Source organism: Citrus sinensis, chromosome 1 (assembly GCF_022201045.2).
Source record: "Citrus sinensis cultivar Valencia sweet orange chromosome 1, DVS_A1.0, whole genome shotgun sequence".
NCBI classification, from domain to species: Eukaryota; Viridiplantae; Streptophyta; class Magnoliopsida; order Sapindales; family Rutaceae; genus Citrus; species Citrus sinensis.
This window is the reverse complement of record NC_068556.1, coordinates 3415925-3440260: the sequence shown is the minus strand read 5'-3', so window position 1 is coordinate 3440260 and position 24336 is coordinate 3415925. Positions and strand designations below refer to the sequence as shown.

The 24336-nt window shown below is 33.3% G+C and overlaps 3 protein-coding genes, 1 long non-coding RNA gene and 1 pseudogene across 4 annotated transcripts; 2 read left to right on the top strand and 3 right to left on the bottom strand.

Annotated features, from left to right (window-relative positions):
- Positions 1-1918: 1918 nt before the first annotated feature.
- LOC102628132 (hypothetical protein) lies at positions 1919-2772 on the bottom strand. Its single transcript, XM_006475957.4, has one exon. It carries the CDS (start codon positions 2671-2673, stop codon positions 2134-2136), a length of 540 nt encoding a protein of 179 aa, XP_006476020.1. The 5' UTR covers positions 2674-2772; the 3' UTR covers positions 1919-2133.
- Positions 2773-4573: 1801 nt separating this feature from the next.
- Positions 4574-5673, bottom strand: LOC102610775 (60S ribosomal protein L36-3-like; annotated as a pseudogene).
- Positions 5674-14565: 8892 nt separating this feature from the next.
- Positions 14566-15573, top strand: LOC102628426 (lachrymatory-factor synthase). The gene has a single exon (XM_006475958.4). The coding sequence runs from the start codon at positions 14779-14781 to the stop codon at positions 15295-15297; it is 519 nt and encodes a 172-aa protein (XP_006476021.1). The 5' UTR covers positions 14566-14778; the 3' UTR covers positions 15298-15573.
- A 163-nt stretch (positions 15574-15736) lies between these two features.
- LOC102629003 (caffeoylshikimate esterase) lies at positions 15737-18872 on the bottom strand. Its single transcript, XM_006475959.4, has 7 exons — positions 18353-18872; positions 17885-17923; positions 17690-17760; positions 17229-17293; positions 16836-16925; positions 16660-16752; positions 15737-16516 (listed from the first exon to the last, which is right to left on the bottom strand). The coding sequence occupies exons 1-7, from the start codon at positions 18718-18720 to the stop codon at positions 16097-16099; spliced, it is 1146 nt and encodes a 381-aa protein (XP_006476022.1). The 5' UTR covers positions 18721-18872; the 3' UTR covers positions 15737-16096.
- Positions 18873-22632: 3760 nt separating this feature from the next.
- On the top strand, positions 22633-23998 carry LOC102628730 (uncharacterized). Its single transcript, XR_370432.4, has 2 exons — positions 22633-23258; positions 23405-23998. It is a non-coding gene; the product is annotated as an uncharacterized LOC102628730 (long non-coding RNA).
- Positions 23999-24336: the final 338 nt, after the last annotated feature.

Genomic DNA, 24336 nt, shown 5'->3' with positions numbered 1-24336 from the left:
TTTAATTTGTTTTAGAGTACTGCGCATGTGTATGATATCGATAATGCAATTGGGAGTTCGTTTGTATTATCATGTTTTGTTGTGGGTACTTGAAATTGGATGAACACACTTGGCCTAATTTTATTAAGTATTAGGACTGGGAGAAATAAATGAATACAGGGGACTTGATTTGTTGATTACAAATTATATGTATATTGATCGGAGGTGGAGGTTTCCCCTGATCGAAGTAAACCCAAAAGTTTTATAGTTTCGTTACTCCGAAGTAAAAGTTCTAGGATGTCACAGTTATTTCATATACATATACGACATGTCATTTGTATCTGAAGTTGTAAAGCACGTCATGCATGAAACATATATGTTGATGCGAGATTCTGGTTCTTCTCGTTCTACGACCAGGGTCTCTGCTCGATCAACTTCACCACGACCAGGATCTCTCCTCGTAAAGCTTCTTCTCCAGAGGTTCCCGCGCACACAGACAGGTCAGAGTACGCCGGTTGTTTTCCCGGCGCAAACCCTCCGACGCTCAAGTCAGATATGAAGGTTCGGGGAACGCTTGCCACAAATCTTATGGCTGTTAGGTTGTCTTCTCTCTTTTAGAATCAAAATTGCTAACCCTTTTACTTTCGTTGACTACCTTTTTATAGGCTTCCTCTGAATCTCAGTTTTCCGCAGTCTACGTCTGTTATCCTCCCACCTCTCGAATGTGGATTCCCCATTTCTGTAGTCATGGGTGGTTGCGTGGCCTTCGTGCCTAGATTCTCGGGCTGGAGAGCATGCCTCGCCAACTGTCGTTGACCGGGTCTCCTCGAATCAACCCTTAGCAGGAATACAGCAGGAATGGCTTTATGCTTCTTACAGGAGATTGGACTCGCGGCTGACGTGCTCGTGGATGAGCAGGGTATTTCTGCTCCTGCTCCCCAGGATACCAGGCTCTTACGGGACACACCGGTTCGCAGAACTCTGTCATCAGATATCTGCTCATCATGCCTGGTCTCGTCGACGTATTTCTCCCAAACAATATACAGTGCAGATCACCAATTAAAAAGATTTTAAGAAAGATTATTTGAAGAAAGATTATCTACCTAAGATGCGTGTTTGTTTTTTTATATAATTAATGGCTTAAAGTAATTTAATTAATTAAGTCAATTAGAAGACGGTCTTTGATGTTCTTGGAGCACTGCATCTTCTTTGTTTAGTGTTTGTCACATGGGCATATTATCATAATTGGTTTGATCATACACGTGGTAAAACACTGAATGAAAAAGGAGTACTTTAGAAGCACCTAAGACTTTTCCATCAATTAGAGCTGTTTGTTTTTATAATTTATGAGAATAAAATAAGATAATTTTTTTTAGTTTTTTATTGAATGTAAAAATATGAATAAGCCAACTAGATTCTAATATAAAAAAATATCCCTAATTTATTATTTGTTTTCCATGTCTGTCCTAAAAATCACACATGTCTACTCAACTAATATAAACTCATATTGTGCTTCTTCTTTTTTTCCCTGCCGACATCCCTCCTCATTTTGCTAAGTAGTTCATTGAACAAGTTCTTAAATTCCCATGCATTATTATCATACTTATTAATCTTAATTAAGCCTTTTATGTGATTTTATAATATGTACTTATAACTTGTTATTTTTTTTAACTGGATTGGGTTTTAATTCATGCTTAAGGTGTGATTTTGTGTTTAGGCTTTTAAGGTTAGGAGATGCTCTGTTATTGTCCAATTTATATTACTTCTGCTTACCGGTTTTAACATTTAAATTTATTAAGGGTATAAATGTAAAATTATAGGGTTTAAGTTTTTAAAATTTTTAAAAACAATTTAAAACAAGAACTTATTCTAAGAGATTAAAAAATATATATATATGTCATTTAGTTTTTTTTTTAAGTAGACTTAAGAAAAAACTAAAAACACCCAAAAAAAATAGAAAAAAGAAGAAGAACAAAAGAAGTGTAATTAAACACTAATTAAGCTATTCTGACCCCAAAAAAAGAAAAAAAATACTAATTAGGTTTTTTTTTTTTACTAATGACTTGCAAGCGTACTGATGTGAGAATTCAGTGAGTCTTAGGAAGGCCGCATCCGTTCACAGGTACAAGACCATGGCTTCAATGAGGTGTAATTTTAAGCTTGAACAATAGCATCCTCCATTGTTTTAGCCATGCGCTGGAGACCCAAATCATATTTTTGAAGCAAATCAGCCAATACCAACCCTTCCACAGGATCAACGGTAAACGACCACTCAATCACACACCCAGCACTTTGATTTTGGCCATCATGATTATTATCATCTCCTGGAATAATCTTGATCGTCGAAACATAAGACTTGAACCCAATATTACCATCAACCATCTCATAAATCAAACAACGTTGGACATGATCAACGGTTACTAATCTCTCTTTGGACCAGCTACATGCAGCAGGAGGAGGATTATCATCAGTACTGCTACTGGCTGCCCTGGACGGGATCGAAAAGCCGGCACAGTATCGGATGCAGTCGGGCTCACCGTTGGTTCCGTGGACACCGTAGCTCGTGGCCAGGCTATGAAAATATTTGTGTATGTTAAAGAAGTCGGTAAAAAGAGGCCATATTTGGTCAGCAGTGGCTCTACTTACCCTTGTCGAAACCTTGCCTTCCCACTTTTGCTGCAAATTTTGCTCCATTCTGTATGAAATTAACGTAAAATTAAAAAAAAAAAATCAATATGAGGCAGAAAGAAAGAAATGGAGGGTCACGTGGCAGGCTCAATCTCAAAGGCCAAAGCTAAAAAGACAGAGGGAAAAAAAGGGTATCCTCGCATTAGAGGTGGTAAAAATACCTGCTCGGTCCGGACTCGGACCGTACCCGGGCATTGCGGATCGGGTAATACCCGGTTCGGGTATGAAGCCGGGTTGATCTTGGGCATCACTTAATAAACCCAGAATCTGGATTTTATTAAAAAAAATTATAAAATATATATTATTTTAAATATTTTATATTTATTTGACTTATTTATTATCCATATATAAAGTTTTAAACACTTAAAATTTATATTTTCATGTCAAATTTTATTGAGATAAATTTAAAACTTATAAAATTACCAAAAAATAAAAAATATATACACATAAATATTAAAAAATATAAAATCCGGGTATCCAAATTAAAACCCGACCCGAATCCAGACCCAAACCGATTGCATCCGGGCAGGGTTCGGTCATGGCAATACCCGGACCCGGCCCGGGGTTTTGCCATCTCCACCTCGCATCGCAAGAATCTGTCCACAAAAGTTACCATGTGACAATAATATTTAATGTTCTATTTTTGGAAGCATTATTATCAAGTGTCTTAGACAGCTAGCTCCACATACGATTTGATCGAGTCATCAGCCGACAAGTCCTGCGCGCACCTGATTACTTTTTATATATAAAAAATGCACGATTATAGCTGTTAATGATTATTTCATGTTAGTTAACTAGTGAATTATATTTTAATGGGCAGGATTTGCTATTTTAAAAAGGGTGAGGCTATTCTAAAATCTACCTGGCACTCATCTATTTTGCACACTCAATTAATAATGAGTAATAACAAATATTCTAATTTTGTTAGAATAGGACTATTAGCACCATGTAACTTTCTTTTCAAACATCTTTTTTTATCAAAATCTACTTTAATCCTCAAAATATCCTTTCCATTTTTTACTTTTTAATTCAAAAAGAAAAACAATTCAATTTCTTCCAAATAATTCTAATTACAAATATTATTTATATATATTTTTGAATTATTAAGTCAAACATATTTTACTAAAAAAAATCAAATACATGTATGAATTAAGTAGAATTAAAGTGGACTCAAATAGCTATTATTTATGTTTTTTAAATTAAAAATAAGTTTTGTAAATTTCTCAAGAAAAAGTTGTTTGTGAGGAAACAAAAATTGTAAGAGACTTTAGTGTAGTTGTATGGGTGTAAAGTGTTGAAAAGAGAAATATAATGGTATAACTAAATTTATTTTGTCCTTTAATGTAATTGCAATAAGAGAGGGGTTTTATAAGGATTATAGAGATGGGTGCCAATAGTTCAACTCAATTTTTTATCCAAAATTCCATCTCAAATGTTATGTCATTGATTGATTGATTGATAATTCTTTACAAGATCCAAGCGAATTATCCTCACTAATTAATTGATGAATACCACATTATTTGAGATAATTTTTTGAAATAAATAATTTAGGATGCGTAGCACTTCTCAGTAATTATTTCAAAATATTAGTTTTTAATTATAACACTCTTTCAAATTCCTATATTGTCCTCATTACACATTATTTAATTACCTTATTTTCTCGATACACCCAATAAAGTATTCATCATTACAAATAAAACATAACTTTCTTAAATTTTTATTAACCTTTACTTTCGACTTGAAAATGGATTCATTTTTTTCTTTTTTTTTTAATGGGAAAAGGTAAAGGCCATTGTAGCATTCAAATAGTCATCTTTAACTTAAAACAAGTTTTTGAATTAAAAAGGAAAAAAAAAAAAAAAACAACTTAGGCTACAACAGAATCTTCCAATTTAATGACCCAAGTTCAGGTGAACAAGACAAGCAAAGTAATGCACCACTTCTTCTTCTCTGCACCTCCACTTGCCTTCATCTGGCGGAGGCATTAGACATCTCCTCACACTTCGTCTTTGTCCCCTCGTGAGTGCTAAGCTTTCTCTTTGCAGCCTTCAGTGCCCTCTTGTCCTCGTCGACTTTAAGAAGCTCCGTGATTGTTTTCTCATAGGGTGTAAAGCCAGCAAATTCCCTAATCACATTTCTCTCAAAGTGGACCCTTTTGCTTGTTTTCCCTTTGCGATTTGCTGGGCGTGGTAGCAGTTCCTTCTTGGTCACAACATGACCCTTGTTTAATCCAACAAATAGATCAGTATTTGGCAGTTTAGGGGCTATCGCCTCCAATGAAACTGAGATGCTGTGGAGGTCTTGATTCAATTTTTCGTTATTAATGTGATTTATAGTAGATAAAATATGACTATTTATTGGATAAAATTTATTAAATTGTTCTAAATAACAAATTACATTAAGGTTAATTTAGTAATACAAAATATTATTAAATTGTGAATGTCCAAAGTAAATTTTAGAGTGTAAATAGCCCAACTTTTTAAATAATTAACTTTTCAAATTTCTTTTTAACATTTTTTTTATTTAATAAAAAATCTTTTTAGGCATCTTCATATTCACATGATTATTTTAATTCATGTACAACGAATGACGTTTTATGTCCGTATAATGAGATATGAGCAAAACCGTGAAGTGTAATATAATGTATATGAAATGATATTAATTTGAAAATTGAAAAATTAACTTGTCGTGTGGACCTTCACATTTAAACATTTTCATAAGCATTTGCATATAAATAAAATAAATACTTTAGAAATTAATCCTAACATATCAAGTGAGCCTAGTTGCTTAGAATAGTTATAGAGTTTAAAATGTACCAAATATGGGATAAGATAAGATTTCTTTTTTTAATATTATATATAATATAATGCCAATCTAACATATTAAAGTTAAACCTAATGAAATAAACTCCCACCCAGTTGCCATAAAAATACACGAGGACGTTTTGACAAATTAATGTAGAAAGAAAGAAGAAAAAATTAAATACCATTGAAATTGGGTTTCCATCTCGCGAGAATTGAAAATAATGTTTTATTTACTTGAGAATAAGCTTTTGTAAGATGTTTAAACTATATTCTGATTTTTTTTTTCTGATATACTATATTCTGATGTTTAAACTCTCTAATTTGAATGATCAAAGATGAGAAATGGTATCGCTTTGGTAGGTACATTTGTTTTTTTCCCTTTTCCTTTAAAAAATTAATTGTTTTAACTGATTAGATGAGTGACTAAATTAGAGAGCCGTCTATGTTTATTTGGTGAAATCTTTATTGGATCAATGCATGTAAAGAGTTATACAAAAAAATGATATTTTATGACAAAAAATTAGTCACTAAGGATAACAAATTAGTCACCTTATATCTTTTATGATAAAAAATAAATTGTCACACGTTAGTCGTAGAAAGACCGTCTTAAAAAGTTCTAGCGACCAAAATTATTTTCATCATGTTAAAAATATGTTTTTGTGACAACAATCATTGTCTTAAAATTAAGTTAAAATTGTCACAAATGATATTCAAAATGGTCAAATTAGATATCAAAAAATGTAATCGATGACACCTCACGTTTGTCACAATAAGTGATTTATAATGACTATAATATTGTCTCAATACGTAGTTTATTGTGTTATAATATTTGTCTCAATATGTGATTTATAATAATTATAATATTTGTCTCAAGAATGTGAAAATATAGCCTCAATAATTACTAAAAATCGTCATTTTAGAGATTTGAAGATACAATTAGTGACAATATTTTTTTGTTGTTGAAGTTTACATATCGCGACGTTATATAATCGTCTTAAATAGTTGTGATTTTTATGAACTAATTGAAATAGAGAGCGATTTTCTTATGATTGCAATGTGTGCACCTTGTGTCACATGCATCAACAATTATGCTGGTTTATAATGTATATTTGTTTGTGGGTGCGACCTACCAAACATGGAAAATGACAATCTTTTTTTTTTTTTTTTACCGTCGTACATATGTTCTTCTTGATGGTGTCTCACACACTAAGGGCTCTATTAAAGACCCTAAAGTAGTTGAGAGATATATCAGTCTGAGTAATGGATCTCAACCTCAACCATCAGAGACTATAAAGAATATGAATCCGAAAGTGGTTATGGAGGAGGCTAGCGACAAAAAGAAAGTGGATTAGGTGGAATATGTGCTAATCTTATCTTCTTTTGTAATTAATCATCTGCTCAACTCAAACAAAAGATTTGAGTATGGATTTTAGATTAGTGTTGTAGATGTTCGTTGCAGTTTGTTGCAGTAAATGCGAAAACAAGATATAAGTACTGATAACTCTACAAAATGAGAGTTATCATGACACTTTTAGACTTGAATCAATAATACTTACAGAGTAAATGATATGTTTTTATTGCATTTTAATTATATTTTGCATGCACATCCATTTTAGTTTATTTTTAATAAATTTAGTTTGTTTTAGATTAATTTGTGCTTAAATCATATGCATAATTATAGGTGACCGAAAGCTTAAATTTTAAGTAACATGCAGTAGTCGTTGCTGTAGCACCATTGTTGTAGCACTGTTGCTGTAGCAATCCTAGAGCATTGACAGAGAAGATTTCACGTGAGATACTTAGAGAATTGCAATATGGAGTTTCCAAAGATGGAAGATACGCTCCTTAGACTTTCGGTTGTCCTAATTCTAAGCTATAAAAGGAGCATACACACAAAGAGAAAGAGAGAGTCGTCACCCAAGGAATAAACCAAAGAGAGAAACATAAGAAAAATAGAAATCAAAAGGGAGATTAAAGGCTGACAGAGAAAAAATCGTAGAGATCAATTGAGAATCAATTTTTCTTATTCTTTTCTTGTTTTTTATATATTCATGGGGATGTATTGGATTGCTAAAACTCTTTTATTTATTTTTTTATCGTAAATCATGAACTGAATTTGATTGTAACTGAGTAATAAACGATCTTAATGGATGTTTGACTAATATACGCGTGTTGTTCTATGTTTACTATAACATTTTGTCTTAATTGTATTTATTTATTCTCTATTTCGGATGATCCCCTATTTAGGGATATTAGTTAAGAAAAAGCCTAAAAAAGGTCTGATTTAGTGGATCTTATTAAAACAATACTTGGTTTTAGATTGGGTTTCCGAAGTTGAGTTAATTTTAATTTGAATAGGGTCGTGCTTGATATAAAATTAATAATGAACTAGATATAGAGATTTACCTTGTAGGGTAAATGGAACCTAGAGCGATTAATGATATCTTTAATGTTGGCGTAACAATTGGTTACTATTAGGTTGCATTTGGTATAAGATATCCAACAAACGACAGTTGAGGATGCGTGAAGGATTCTATCCAGTGCTGTAGTAGATACTGTAGCAACGGTACTGTAGTTGAAAAATAGTCAATGCCATTAAGTGAGTTTATTCACTCAACTACTCGATTCTCATTCGTTACATCCTTGTGTTGACATGAAAATTTTCTTTATTTCATTTTATTTATTGCACTTTTATTTTAATTAGTTAGGTTCATAAATTGTCTTATTTTGATATAAAATTAATGATGAACTAGATATAGAGATTTACCTTGTAGGGTAAATGGAACCTAGAGCGATTAATGATATCTTTAATGTTGGCGTAACAATTGGTCACTATTAGGTTGCATTAGGTATAAGATATCCAACAAACGACAGTTGAGGATGCGTGAGGGATTCTATCTAGTGCTGTAGTAGATACTGTAGCAACGGTACTGTAATTGAAAAATAGTCAATGCCATTAAGTGAGTTTATTCACTCAACTACTCAATTCTCATTCGTTACATCCTTGTGTTGACATGAAAATTTTCTTTATTTCATTTTCTTTATTGCACTTTTATTTTAATTAGTTAGTTTCATAAATTGTCTTATTTTAGATTAAAGTAAGACTGCATTATTAAGGTTACTGTACCAAATATGATAACATCAATCACTATGAAGACGATCTGAATACTTATCAGTATATTACTTGTTGTGCACACTTGCATATTGACACCCATAACATTAGAGATTGCACACACTAAGTACATTTAAAAATACTAATATGGACCTTTTTCTTGGCAGGATTAGACTAGGTTGGACTACCTGTGTGTTTTTTTTAAGCTGTTAATTATTCACACCCTTGCTTTTATTTCACCTTTCAATTGATCAGTTTTGGGTATTGATGTTCTTATTATTTTCTTACATTTTTTATTACATGATTGCAGGCAAGAGGAAATTGCCAAGTTCATAAAGGTTCAAGACAAAGAAATAGAAAACTCTCATGCTACAAGGGACATGCTGATAAAAGTGCATGCAGAGAGGATATATGCAAGAGGCGGAAGGCATTGAGAGAAAAAGGTTGAATATGAGAAAGAATTTGATGTTGAGTTAACTCAAAACTGATGGAGAAATACTCCTCCCATGGCACAAAAGTTGCCACTGACAGCGTTTGATGTTGAGATGCACAGATGATAGGAAAATAATATACTAACTAGATGAGTAGCAAATAATTTAATAATACCATTATGATGATGTTTTTTCTTGTGATATATTCTTTGAATTACAAACTTTGAGAGGTATATGCATTTAAATATAGCAATAAGCAAATTTGGACTTTGTCATTTAATTTCATGAAACTTTTTAAAATTATTCAAAATATAGCAAAGTCAGTTGTTGTAAGCTTTATATGTCAGCTCATTTTCTTCGTATATCTACTTGATAAAGATTCTTGGATGGTTGTTACATTAAATTTTGGGAAGGTAGGAAAAACTATAGACACAAAGGTATATTTTGTCTTTAAAATCTTAGACCATTTGTATATTATTGTGTTTAAGTTGGAACATTAGGCCATAATTTTTTATTAACTAGTTTATATTAAATTTGCATTTGTATAATCTATCAATGTGCATACCCACATTTCTATGTAATTTTTGAGATTGTGTGTACTTCTTTTATACCTTCTACTTATGTTATGTGGTAGACTTATGCATGCCATTTCTAGGTGGGCGTGTACCACCTTGTCATGTTTAAGATACCACACTATTGACACTTTCTAATACTGAATCCTTGCTATTGATTTAGACATTCAGTAATAGAGTTTGGTAGCATGAGCGTTAGCTATAATCTGCATAACTATATGGCACTTAGTCAAATTTACATAATGGTACATCATGCATCTTCTCATGTTCAAACCTTTCATGTTTGGTATTATGCCAATACTGTATCTTGGACTGTTGCTATTTGCGCAAATGATGAAGCTAGTAATAATTAAAGGCAACAAGCCGCTAATGACTTTCTCTTTTGTCCAAATAGGCAGAAGTGGAAAGATATCTGTATTAAGGTTCTAGGAGTCATAAGCAGAGAATAAGACTTAGGAATATGATGATATTGCTGTGAATTATTTGTCTGGTGTTCTTTTCTTTCTAATATTTTCACTTTTGTCATTTGTTGATATAGATAACATGATAGTAAAAAATAAATTTATGACATAACTAGAAAATGTCGAAACTACAAGGTACAAAGTATACAATTTAATATTCTAATCATCTTATTGATTATTTATGTGATGCAGATTAACAATCAAACATCATTCACCTTTATTTTATTATTATCACTGCTCAGTTGTTTCTGGATTGGAAGATGATGCTTTAAGCATGTCCAGCGCCACTTTTATCTCGAAAGGAAAGACCAAATTTTTCTAATTTTTATTCTACTGCTATTGCCCTATGTATCGGCGCAGCTAGTGGTGCCTTTGTTTTAGAAAGTTTATCTATGCTATTTGGTGTAAGAGGATCCAGAGGCATGATAGTTGTTATTTCAAAATCTTACTTTGCAAAGGTAGTATCACTCATTTTTAAGTTATACTTGTCGTTTATTTCTTCAATTTGAAGGTTAACTTCATTATCAGGAAGAATGAAGTCCAGTAGCTCTTCTAAGTTGTTAAATAATGATACAGTGTTAGAGACTTGATGTGCTTGATCTAAGGAGAAGGGATTACCATCAGTGCCACAAGTTGAACTTACATCTAAGTACCCATCATCCTTTAGATTTAGTAAGGAATTCAAGACTTTTAGGGAAAAGAATAGATCATCATTAAGTGTCATATCAAAAAATCACAAATCTCGAACCAAGGATCTATGTTATTATGCAGATTTTTGACACTATGAAGAAAATTGTATAGTGTTGATATAGAAGCACCTGTTTGACAAATTTTGAGTGCCAAAATCTAATGAAACAATATGCAAATGATACATGTGAATCTACCCATGTGGAACTTTTTCCTTAAATTTTTCTCAACACGTAAAGTGTGAACCAAAGACTATTGATGTGCCTCTTTACAGGAGTTCAGAAGTTTAATTAAATCTAATGGTCTTTTACTTTGGCATGAAGCAAGTTTCTGTAGTCAAGACCATCGAAGAAGCTTACAGTTAAAGCACAATCATCTATGCTTTCTCTGCCATTATGTTTGTGAAACAAAAACGTCTTTTAGGCATAACTCTCTTTAATTCTTAACCTCTGAAACCAGCAGTATGCGAGGGCTTCTATATCTAGTAATGAATTCAACAATTCAGATGATGAAAAATGGTCTATATCTTATATCAATTTGGCAAGATCTGTAGTCTCAAACTTTAGGTCAACTTTCTCAACAAGATTGTATACAAATGAAAAACCAGTTGGTTTTGTTTTAAAAATAAAATGTATTCAATAAGTTAATACCATAGAGCCACCTATTAGGTATCTTTCTCTTAAGTTTTACTCTACGAGTAATGAGTGAATCAAGACTCTTATATTTGTCTTGTAAGTCTTTAACAAGCTAATGAGATTTGCACGTTTATACTTATGAGTTGTTAGAAGTTTGGTGCAGTTCAAGTTGTCTTTGAAGTGAGGGGAAAAGTACAATTGTTCTTGTATGATTGATGATAATGCTTATATATAAAGCATGGGTTTTTGTGGACAATGTAAACTACAGTAAACTTCTAATAGTTCTTTGGTATAAATGTGCAAATCTCATTATCTTACTGATGACCTACAATGCCAGGAAAAGAAAAGCCTCGATTCACTTATTCCTTATAGAGCAGAACTTAAGAGAAAGATACCCAATAGTTGACTCCACAAGTATTGACTTATTAAATACATTTCATTCTTGAAACATAAACCAATAAGTGGTTCTTTATTTGTATACAATCTTGTTGAGAAAGTTGATATAAGAAATATTAATTCATTCATTCTCTTATATGCATGCAAACAAGTAATATTTTATAATTATAATGAGCATTACACGTATAATGCTCCCAACAACTTGTTTTATTCGGTGATCTTCAAAGCGTTATTTTAAAGATAAAGAAAGTTGACAAATAAAAAAATTACATAATTAAAAAAAAAATCCATATAGTGTTAGTATGTGCGTGTGTGTTTGTATGTGTGCGTGGGCGTGTGTGCGTGTGGGCGTGGGCGTGAGCGTGGGCATAGACGTGTGCATGTGTGTGTGGTGCACATGCTTGAATATGTGCATGTGTGTGCGTGCGTCCATGTGTGCGTGTGGGCGTGGGCGTGGACGTGTGCGTGCGTGTGTGGTGTACATGCTCGCATGTGTGCACATGCGTGTGTGCGTGGGCATGGGCTTGGGTGTAGGCGTGTGTGGTGTGCATTCTTGCATGTGTGCACGTGCGTGCGAGTGGGCGCACTTGTGTGTGTGCATGCGTGCGTGTGCATGTGCTTGTGTGTGGGCGTGCCTCCACTTTGAATAAGTGGAGGCTTAACAGCAACACATTGCACTGAGGATTTCAGCAACGCCAATAAGTGGCATCCTAATCTTGACACGTGTCACTGAGTTGAGCGAATTTCAGGTAGCCTAGTTTGGTCCACCATTATGCCTCAACAAAACTATCATACGATATCAGATGGGCAAAAGAGAAGCTGATTTTGATGGATCTAATCCAACGATGTGTAGACTCTTAGCTATGAGGTCACTGATACCAACCTTGGAATAAATTCGTATGTGGCTTAACAATCAATGGTACTTATCAATATAATGGGTGCATGATCAAGTGGTCATTGGTTGCTAACCCACTTGAAGGTTGTAGGCTTGAAGATTTGGTTTTTCATATTGATAATTGTCTTCAATTCATAGCTAAGAAGATGGATGTTAGAACTTTCTTTTCTCTAGATTGGGTAAATTTTGACTAGTAGTATGATCTATATTGTGAGTTTATTAGTTTATAGTATTTGTTTGACATAAAGACTACAAATTTAGAATCTATAAGGTGATATCCAAATGACTAATTTATTATCATAAAAAGAAAATGTTAAAAGAGAAAAACTAATAAAATGCCGATAAAGTACAATGATAAATTAGTATCCATTTATTATATTTGTAAGTTCAATGATAAATTAGTATCAATTTATTATATTTGTAACTAAGTGACTAAATTAATACTAATTTATCGTTATTAACTTTCATTAATATTTGTTCTAATTTTTTTTTGTCACTTAAATTTAGGTGGGAAATATTATTTAAATTAGGGGTGTAAATTGGTGTAATTATATCATATATGTACCTTGTCAAATATAAGAAAATACAGTTACGATTTGTTTATCAATACAAATACGATTAATTTATTAATCGTATTGATTCATTTAACATTTTTAATATAAAAAAATTAAAAATTAATTTAAAAATAACAAATATGTCAATTTATTCTTGACAGTAGGTTATAGATAAGTTAACATGACATAAATAAGTTTATAACATAATATGAATATATTATATGAAAATTTAGTGTTTAGTATATATATTAGTTAATTTTTTTTAATAATATTACCATGTATGGATTGATATTCGTATCATAAATAAGTAACCGTATTGAGGTGGTATAATTCAAATACAACACGATTATTTGTCATGTTATGTCAACTTATTTATTAATCGTTTTAAATTTGTCAACACAAATTCGGAAAAATTGTATCATAACCTATTTTACCACCTCTAATCCAAATAAACCAAGAGACCATGTTTAATTAGTTCATTTAATATTAATTTTATATACAAAGAGAAAAGGTACCTCCCTATTTTATCATTCTAGTATTTTTTTTTCTTCTCTTTATTTTTTTTTTATTTTAAAAAATATCTGTTAAGACGTGGTTTTATCCAACGAGTTTACCAACCAAATAATTAGAGTCCGTCCATTACATAATTTAACTCTTATCAAACTTTATAATTATAGGTAAATTAATACTCGTTGTTTTTACAATAAAATCTCAATATAGTGATATTCTATACACGAATTTTACACAGTCATAAAAAATTATGCTCCTGATTTGAGCTAGTTAAAAATAAGAACAAACTCTATATTATAATAAGTTATAATTTTTTTAGATCTTATCTTAAATAACTTACCTCTATATAGTAATAATTATCTGTATAATTACAAAATAATATATATTACCTCATATTAAAAATTTAAGATGAAAAAAAATATATTTAAAAAAAATATTTGGAACAATGATTTATTTTTTAGATTTGTGCCACATATTTTAACTTGTAGGTATGTAGGTTGCGTTTACTTTCTGGAGTGAGAGTGAAGATTGTAAATTCCTCTCACTCTAATGTTTATTTCACTAATTTAGAAAACGATTGAGAATACCACTCCGTGGGCTCCATTACTTTTGGAGTGGAGAGTGGTAGTTAGAGTGGAACTCCAAGAGCGGAGTATGGAGTCAGTTTTCCATATATTTAGTCTAACGCAAAACCTAGTATACCTGGCAAGGTGTTTGCCAAAATTTATGCATCAAATGAAAAGGACCCCGCCCACGTGCTGTGTATGGCTGTTTCTTTGGACCACAGCCACATAAACATACACACATAATAGCAGCCGTTAAAAGTGGTGGTTGTGGCTTTCCACAAAGTAACAAGATTCTTTCCCACCTTGCATTTAGTCTTCCAATAATACAATATCTTATTAATCCACACCAAATCACCAATACAAAGCATCTTGATTCAACCATCCCATAATGCCAAAGCTCCAGAGCTATTAGATATCTTGATTAGATAGTGAAGTGATCCAGCAATTAGCAAAGCCAACTCCACTTCCCTCTCAAGAGTCGAGTAGTCATGGCAGAAGAACAACTATCCAAATGGAAAGGCAAGGAGAGTATTGAGAGTGCAAGCATAACGGCAGAACAGGTTTGGGCTTGCCTTGAGGATTTTTGCAACGCACATAAGTGGCTGCCCAATCTTGATACATGTTACCTGGTTGAAGGAGTTCCCGGGCAGCCTGGTCTGGTTCGCTACTGCGCTAGCTCTAAATCTGATGGTCATGAGGTGACAATCAGATGGGTGAAAGAGAAGCTGATTCTCATGGATCCAATACAACGGTGGCTTAGCTACGAGGTCACTGATAATAATTTGGGAATTAAGTCGTATGTGGCGACCATCAAAGTATTTCCCATCAATTTTGACAATGGAATGAAAGGGTGCAGGATCGAGTGGTCATACGTTGCCGACCCATTTGAAGGGTGGAAATTTGAAGATTTTGCCTCTCATATCGATTATTCGCTAAAATTCATGACTAAGAAGATGGAACATGCTTCTCTCCTGATGGGACAAAATTTGAGTACGAGTGCTACCTAGTTTTATATTTTTGCCATTTGTTATTGTGCTTTATACATATGTACTGCTAGTTTTATTTTATAATTTATTTGACACTATGAGCTCGTGTGCTATTCCATATGGCTTCTCGCGTATTGAATCATCAATGAGTGCTCTTCTCTTGGGTTCCACCTGGATTAAAACTAGAGCATGTCGATGCAGAGCCCTGAACAATGAGTATGCAACGTTGTAATCTACCATCATTATTTGATTGCAAGTTATTTCAGTTACTTCGTTATCTGCAGTACATTTCTTTTACACATTACGAGTCCCCTAGTCCCTGAACTTTAGGAACGGTCGGTTCAGAAGGTTCTTATCAAATTTCAAATTGTAGATTATCTTTGGCCTGCGAAATATGATTATTTTGTATTACCTCCTCAAAAAGAAATTATGGGAAAATTAATTATAATGACAAAATACGTGCATAAATTACAGTGAAGATTAATAACTATAGAAGGGAGGGGGTGCTCTATTCTGTTTCACAGTTTACAAAACATTTCGTTTCGTACGGACACCCATCATCACCTACACGAGCAGCAAGATAAAAGAATGCATTCGTTAAAAGGATGCTCTGTTTTCTTTTTCTTTTTCTTTTTCTTTTTCTTTTTCCTGCTGAGAGGCACAAACCATAGTTAATAAACAATTACAGGCAAAACAAACATTTCATCTGTGCGATTCCACAACACTAATGTGTGGATTAATAAGTGCTTCCCAAGGCTGAAAACCCTAAACTTGAAAATAAAACACCTCTTTCCTATGAGATGAATGGATCACCTTTTCTTCATTTTTCAATACTGCAACCTAATTTCTTCTCTAACCAGACTATTATATCCTGTGCAACCTCATCTCGCTCCAGCTCAAAGAGGAGGTCATGCAACAATCCCTCATACAGCTTAATGTCTTTAAACCTGGAAGCTGCCTCATTGTACAAATCCTGAGAGGCTAAAGGGTCGGTAACTTTGTCTCCTGTTCCATGAAGAACAAAGAATGGGACAGAAACAGACTTAAAGTTGCGCTTCAAGTATGAGGAAAGGCGCAGTATCTCATGGCCTGTTCGGACCCTTATGGGTCCTGTGTAGACCAAAGGATCAGAATACTTTGCCAATAGCGCTGCTGGATCCCTAGAAACTGGAACGCCCCTTTTGTTAGCACCTTTAAACTGGTACTTGGGAACTACCAGAGAAAAAAGAGGGGCCACGGCCTGCATAAAAGTATCAACGAAAGAACTTTTAATTAGTGAAAACAGAAATAAATATTTTAAACAATTCAACTCAATCAGCTAAACTACTTATCATTCCGTAAATCTATCGAGTCAAGAACAAGGGAAGAAAAATAACTACTTACCCCCACAATAGGATGTGCTGGCTCAACACGCAAAGCTGGTGCCGATAGCACAATTCCCTCCAGCATTGCTTCAATGTGGGGATATGAAGCTGCCTGCACAAAGGTGCGCTGTATTAACCCATAATTTTTTAAAAATCAACCAAGATGGGACCATATGAAATCGGCATATGACTCACCTTCAGAACTACAGCCCCACCAGTAGAGTGACCAAAAAGGAAGCATGGTACAGTTGGATTTTCCAATTTAATTTTTTCCAAGAAAGCCCCCTGTTAAATCAGAACATAAGGGAGGTTACATCTCACTTAAAATATATATATATGTGTGTGTGTGTGTGTGAAGTTATAATGTCATATCATAATGGATTCTAAGAATCAAGCCAGATACATCAAAATAGATACAGTTTGCAAAATGTGGCTGACACAATTCAATTTAAAGATGCAATTATGACAGCGGATGACCCAAACAATATTGGTAAAAGTAGATTATTGGTTATAGAAATTGAATGCTTTGCTTTGGAACAAAAGGAGGATCATATAAAAAGATATGATGAAAAAATAAAATGTACTTACCGTGTCTGCAACCACATGGTCAAGTGAAGGAACATATCCATGCAATCCATCGCTCCCACCATGACCTAGATTTTAGAAGATAATCCATCACCAAAAACTCTATAATTTAACTTGCTAAACACTTATTTACTAACTATGTGGCAAATAGAAGAGCAAAAAAAGAAGTCACCTCCAAAAGGACTCTTCAAATCAAAATAAGTATATATTATTTTAATCAAACTTTTTTCTATATAAAAGTAATAACAATTATAACACTTCTCTTGAATAATGAGATAAAAAAATAATATAATAAATTCAAGGCTCCAAAATACTCTCCAAATAAGATTCTTCAATGAGACAGTGCTTCTCTCTCTTCAAGACTCTCATTTGGAGAGTTTTTTGGAATTTTTTTTTTTTTTGGTTGATGTGGCTCTTCAAATAAGTAGCTTATACAATTGATAAGCAACAAGTTATAAATGTACCTATCCAGTCCATAGCATAGACCCCAAAGTTACACGAAGTTAGTTGCCTAGCAAATTGAGCATACCTCCCACTGAAATTAAACAAACACCGATAACAGAAAGGCAAGATCAGTATTCACACCTTTTGTAATAAAATCAGAAGTGTAAGAATAAAACAGAACAATGCTTCCCCAAATACAGGACATTCAAAATTACCTGTGCTCATTCAGCCCATGTATTATGATCAAAATGCCCCTGAAAGAATAAAGCACTTGAAATTAGAACAAGCAGATATAGAACAGAATAAAGGCACCAACAAGCAAGGAATGTACAAAATGTACATGTATGCAAATGCTCTGTGGAATCAGAGCCCCATGTGGCACGAAAGCCCCTTAAATCCTTTTGTATAATGTAATCCCCTGGAGTGCCAGAGTTTTGTTAGAAAAGGAAACGACTAATTGCGCCGATAATAAGCTAACAGCAAGCATAATACAATGTAACGAGATTTTAGTTGCAATTTAAAATTCCATTTACTCTGTTTCTCATCAATCACATGACAATCACCAATCAAAATTACGAAATAGTCCGTAAAAATTTCAAAATTCAAAATTGGAAGTCAAAGTAATCATTCAAAGTCAAACAACTTAAATATAATTATGATATTTTATTTTTCAAAAACCTTACTTCAATTCACCGGAGACCGGAATCCACGAGCGGCAAAACAAGGCGTTCCTTTTAACGCCAAAGAAAAGAGAAGTACTCCAGCGGCACGGGACCTCCCCGTCGTCGGTCTCGAATCCCATTTTCAAGTCCTCGGCCAACGCTCTTCGTCTCATGGTATCCTCATCCTCTCGCCTCAACATCGACTTCCTCTTCCAGCTTTTCACCTGAGATTTCGGCGCACCGGCCGCCGGCCTTCGCGGCAGCAGGAGGATGACGAGAGAAAAGATGAACGATTGGATGAAAAAAATCAATGTTCTAAGGGTTTTTAGGATCGGGATTATGCGATTGCTCGCTCCCGATGTCAATTGATCCACCTCAGCCGTCGACATGTCGCCGCCTACGGACGAAGGAGATTTAACGACGAATAATATGCGACGGAACAAGAGAATGAGAATAAAAATAAAATCAGAGAATTTAATAATTATCAACAAAAATGAGGATCACGCAAAGAATAAGAAATGAAGGAGAGACTTGCGAACGCCTCTTTATGTCGTATTTATAGACGTGCAGAAGAGAGAGAGAGAGGACGAAAAAGATATGATTAGCTGGAGCACGAATGATCGAAGTCATGGTGATCAACAACGTGGCGTCATTTGGTGGTGTGGAAGATTTTAGGTCAACCGAGAGAATTAAATATGATTGGTCTGCGGTTTAGACTCTACATGGATTTATTCCGGATTAAAATTGACGGTCATGATAGAATGTACTGGAGTGTGCGAAAGCTGATGGAAGATAAGGCAATCGACATCGAATCACTAGAAAGTACAGTGAAGGTCACTTCTATATCCTTTTTCCTCTAATTTATCGCGCTATAACCGGCAGCTCGGCTCAACTTATGGCTAATAACTATCATTTACGGACCGTCTTAATTCTGATTATCTTAATATCACTGGACGGAATAAAGCGTGAACGTCAGCATATTTTATATCTGAATAAAATATATGATCACATAGTTATTTCTTTTGAAATAATCAACGCGTTTGTTTATTTATTTGAGTATTTAATAAATGACGTAAATGTATTTGAGAATTGATATGGCGGGCTCGGAGGTTCAAATCAAATCTTCCTCCTATGTTACTGTACACCTTTTGGAAAAAAGTACACGTAAGCTGAGCTGAGCTGGAACAGAACGAGCCGAGCCGATTGGAGTGGCTTACAAGAGTTGTTAGTGGCGGAGGCCGGAGAGCAGTTAGAGACGTGAATATCAACAGTGAGAGACGGCGAATTCTAGCCGCACAAACCTTTTAATTGTCGTCATAGAGATGCCGCCACGTGGTGTGGGGACACTCTGAGAATAGACTTTGCACCGCAAATTTAGCGGTCTTTTCGAGAAAAGTTAAATAAACTGAATAATTATAATTTCAATATTACTTTTATTCACTTTATAAAAAATAATAATGGTAATTTTATTTTGAAAAATTATTTTTACATGTAGACATTTACTTACTAAAATATTCCGACATGTCCCATACACCACTTATGTTTTAAAATTTTTTAAATCAATCACTTTGTCATTAATAATATTAGAATGTATTAATGAATTTAAGTAAAATGATCATTTCATCCTTGAATACATTAAAAACTTGAAATTTTAAAAATTAAAAAATGTATAATTATATAAGAAGCATAACTATAGACATACAGGAAAGTTAGATGAATGCTCTTTAATTTTATTTTTCTTTTGTAAATAACGATTTTTTAATTTTTTAATTTTTCACAGTTCCAAAGACTATAATGATCTTTTAATATATTTAAGAGTGAAACAATCATTTTGTTTATATTGTTAAACATATTATAATGTTATTAGAGATGACAATTGTATTCGCAAACCCACAAATCCACTCAAACCCGCCTGTTGTAGGTAATTTTATGGTTGCGGGTGAGTTTAGTATTATAAATTGAAACTCGTACTAGGTTGCGAGTGGGTTTTGTATTAGCTAAATATCCAGTGCATACCCATATGGATATCCGTCAACCCGCAACTTTTTTTAAAGATATTTTTAATTTAATTTTAATTGAAAAAATTTAAATATAAAAATATATAAAGTAAAAAATGTAAAGTGTAAATGTGTGTGCAAGTTGCAACGTGCCTAAGTCCTAACATGCTTTAATTTAATGCATTGATTATTATATACTTATTATAATTTTGTATGGACTATTATTCTTTAACTTAATGCATTGATTATTTCATTATTCTTTTGTTCTTCATATTAGTATTTAAAACATATTATTCTTTAGAAAATATTAAACTTAATTATTATTGTAGAAATCATGTTGGATGGGTACTAATGGTGGTGAATGAAATAAAAATCTTCTCTTGGGGCTTATGTTGAATGATAATGTGAAATAATAATTGTTATTTTTAGATACCAATTTGTGGCTTTTTTTTATTGATTTATGTATTTTGTACTTAAATTTGAAAAGTTATGTTGGATTGATGTTGAAATTTAAAATTTTCATTTACATTGGTTAAATTTAAAATTGAGTATGTTAAGTGAAATTTTAGGTTATTATTTTAAATTTATATATTGAGCATTTGTTATTTTAAATATTGAAACCCGTAAAAAATCGGCCGACTACTATTGCGAGTTTGGTAATTGTCAAAACCCACAGGTTGTGGATTTTCTTAAAAAAATTAAAACCCGCAACAGATTGCGAGTGTGTTTAGTAATTTAAATTTTGTGCGGGTTTGAGTTTGGCAATGGCAAACATGCTGCGGACGGTGCCCATTGCCATCCCTAGGAATCTTGTTGGATATGTGCTAATGGTGGTAAATGAAATAAAGATCTTCTCTTAGACCTTATATTGAATGATAATATGAAATGATAATTGTTATTTTTAGATATCAGTTTGTGGTTTTTTTATGGATTTGTATATTTTATACTTAAATTTGAGAATTTGTGTTGGATTGATATTGGAATTTTGATTTTCCATTTACATTGGTTAAATATTAAAATTGATTATGTTATGTCGAATTATAGGTTATTATTATAAATTTACGTATTGAGCATTTTGTGATTTTAAATGTGGAAACTCACAAAAAATCTACCGAGTATCATTACGAGTTTGGTAATTGTCAAAACCTGCAGCGGGTGGATTTTCTTAAAAAAAATAAAAACCAACCCATAGCGGGTTGCAGGTGGGTTTAATAATTTAAATTTTGTGTGGGTTTGGGTTTGGTAATGGCAATCTCGCTGCGGGTGGTGCTTATTGCCATCCCTAAACATTATTGTGGTACAACAGTTGATTGATACAAATTTGAAAATACTGCAAATGCATAGAACAAGTCAGAACTTTTTAATAGTTATATGTATATATGATAAAACAATGATGACGCCAAAATTTACTTTTATCCCCATCTGCCACCTTAAGTAGGCAACAACAAAGTTTACAAAAGTCAAGGCAATTTAAAAAATGTCAAGGGAAACCTTAAAATCCTCTCTTCTCTCTCTTCAGAGAAACCTCTTGTCTTACCAAAATAGAGCTTTTGGCAAGAACATTAATTCTTTTTTTCCCCCATTTTTTATGGCTTCCCTTGATGCCTTCTTCTTGTGAAGGTTTCTCTCTCTTATCTTGCCAAGGGTTTTCCCTTCAAAGTGGAGGTTATCTTTCCACCCATTTGGTGGTGGGGGTACATTAGTTTAATGGTGGTGGTGGACTTGGCTTTCGTTGGGCTTTGCAAATTTGGTAGTTAGAGATGGATAGAATGGATCAATCCCTTAATTTTTTTGTTCTTCTGCTTTTAGTAGATTTATTGGGTAAAATCTTTCATGAATTAGAAATTCTTAATCTCTAAATATGTTAATATTTGTTTTTTACTGTCTGAGCCTACATTTCGTTATTCTATTTATAGTACTTAAATTGAGAATAGTTTTGTATTTGCGTCGCAATGACACTTGTTTTTAAGGTTAGGCATTCAATTCAGTATTTTTCGAACTAAACCGAATCGAACTGAATCAAATCAAACCGAAATTACTCGGTTTGGTTTAGCTCGGTTCAATAAGTAAAAACTAAATAGTTTGTGTTTTCATGAACATGATTGTTTATGTTCAGTTGGCGGTTCCAAAATCGAACTGAATGCACAAACCGATCGGTTCATGCAATTTAATTTCAAAATTAAAAGAAAATCCTGGTCGGCTAAGGTGTGGTTAATACTTAATTATTATGTCAAAGTCTTGAGCCATTTGATCAAAGTTAGGTGCATTGGATCTTCTAGATGGCAAAGCTACAAAAACAGTAAGCAGTAACCAATAGCAGTCAAGCACCTAGTTAGCTCGCGCCCCTCTCTTTCTCTCATGGTCACTTTCACTCACTCTGTCTCATATCTCTCTTTTCTCATGTATCAGTCTCAATACTCACTACTCTTTCCACTAACGTCACTCACGAATCATCGCACCTAGCTATCTGATAAGTAAGGTTGGCAATTATGGGTGGGCAAAAAAAACTGATTAGTTAAAAATCAAACCGATTTTACAGTTTTTTACACCCAAAAAATCAAATAAATAATATAATAAAAATAGTAAAATCAATCGGTTTAAAAAATAAAATTAAAAAACCGAACCGATTATCAAATAAACCGAATAACAATCTGGAATCCCTAAACCTAAAGTGAGTAAAGTGACTCTAAACCGATTGTCCACTTCAGAAGTTCTGAGTTCTGATTTTCAACCACCGAACTCGTAACCTTCAGCCGTTGGAATCTCGTCCCCGTTGCTCGTCACCGCCGCTGCTAATTGTCTCCGCTGCTCGTCGCTGCTGCTTGTCGCCGCTGCTCGTCGCTGCTGCTTGTCGCCGCTGCTCGTCGCTGCTGCTCGTCGAGTCTTCGTCGCTGCTGCTCGTCGCATTAACAAATGCATTGTGGCTGCTTGTTGGTTTAGACTTCTCATAACTTTTTCTTTATTACCAAAATCGACCAGTATAAGAAACATTACCAGTGTCCCTCAAACAATTACTTATCTTGTTTTCTTTACGCATAATTTTTTAGGGTGCTTAATCTGGCTGCGGTTTTTACAGGGCTCCTACACACTTAAGATGACAATGGAGGACAAGAACTGACTTGCTTTAGCTTCAACTTCAAAATTGGCTTTCATTCTCTGGTCTCTGATAGTTAAAAGTGCCCAGCACCTTTTTATAATCTCTTGCGTTTCGAGCGGTCAAGTTCATCCTTAACACCAACTCAATGTAAACAAGTGTGCGCTCTATGCGGCTGCTTGTATATTATTTTAGTTCTGTGTTCAATGGTGTTTGATGTTGTAATATTCTTGTAAGATTCGTATTTGTAATATGTGCTCTGTCTGTGTGTTGCATTTCTTCTCAAGGGTAAAGATGTCAATGGACTTGATTCGCGAATGGTGACTATTGCTCTTGTGATCCTTGAAAGTTATCGAGTCATGTGATATAAAGTGATTGTTTATAAAGTTATCCTTGAAAGTTATCGAGTCATGTATAATATGTCTATCGTGGCATATGATACGATATTTTCACTCTTAGCTAATCATTCTAATATTTTTGTTTAATTTGTTAATGTAGAATTTGGTAGATCAATAGTAGCTCAACAAGAACAAGTAGTTGAGGAGTAATTGAGATTTGGGAGTTGATTGATGTTTATTGCTTTTGTAGTTTTATTAAAGTTTAAAAGATTTTTTGCTTATTTATTTTGATTTGAACTTTTTATTTGAACATGTTATGTGTTCTTGAACATACTTTGAGACATATTTTGATTTTTTATTTGTTAACTTTTTATGTTTATGGTAGATTTATTAATTTAAGGTTTTAAATTTAAAAAAGCACAAAATAGGCCCATAATCAAAATAATCTAACCGAATTGAATCGAATCGAATTATTTCAATTAGTCGAGTATTTGATTATTTCGGTAATTTTATTAATCGCGATTATGATTTTAAAATAATCGTAATCGAACGATTATGAAAAATTTAGTAAAAAAC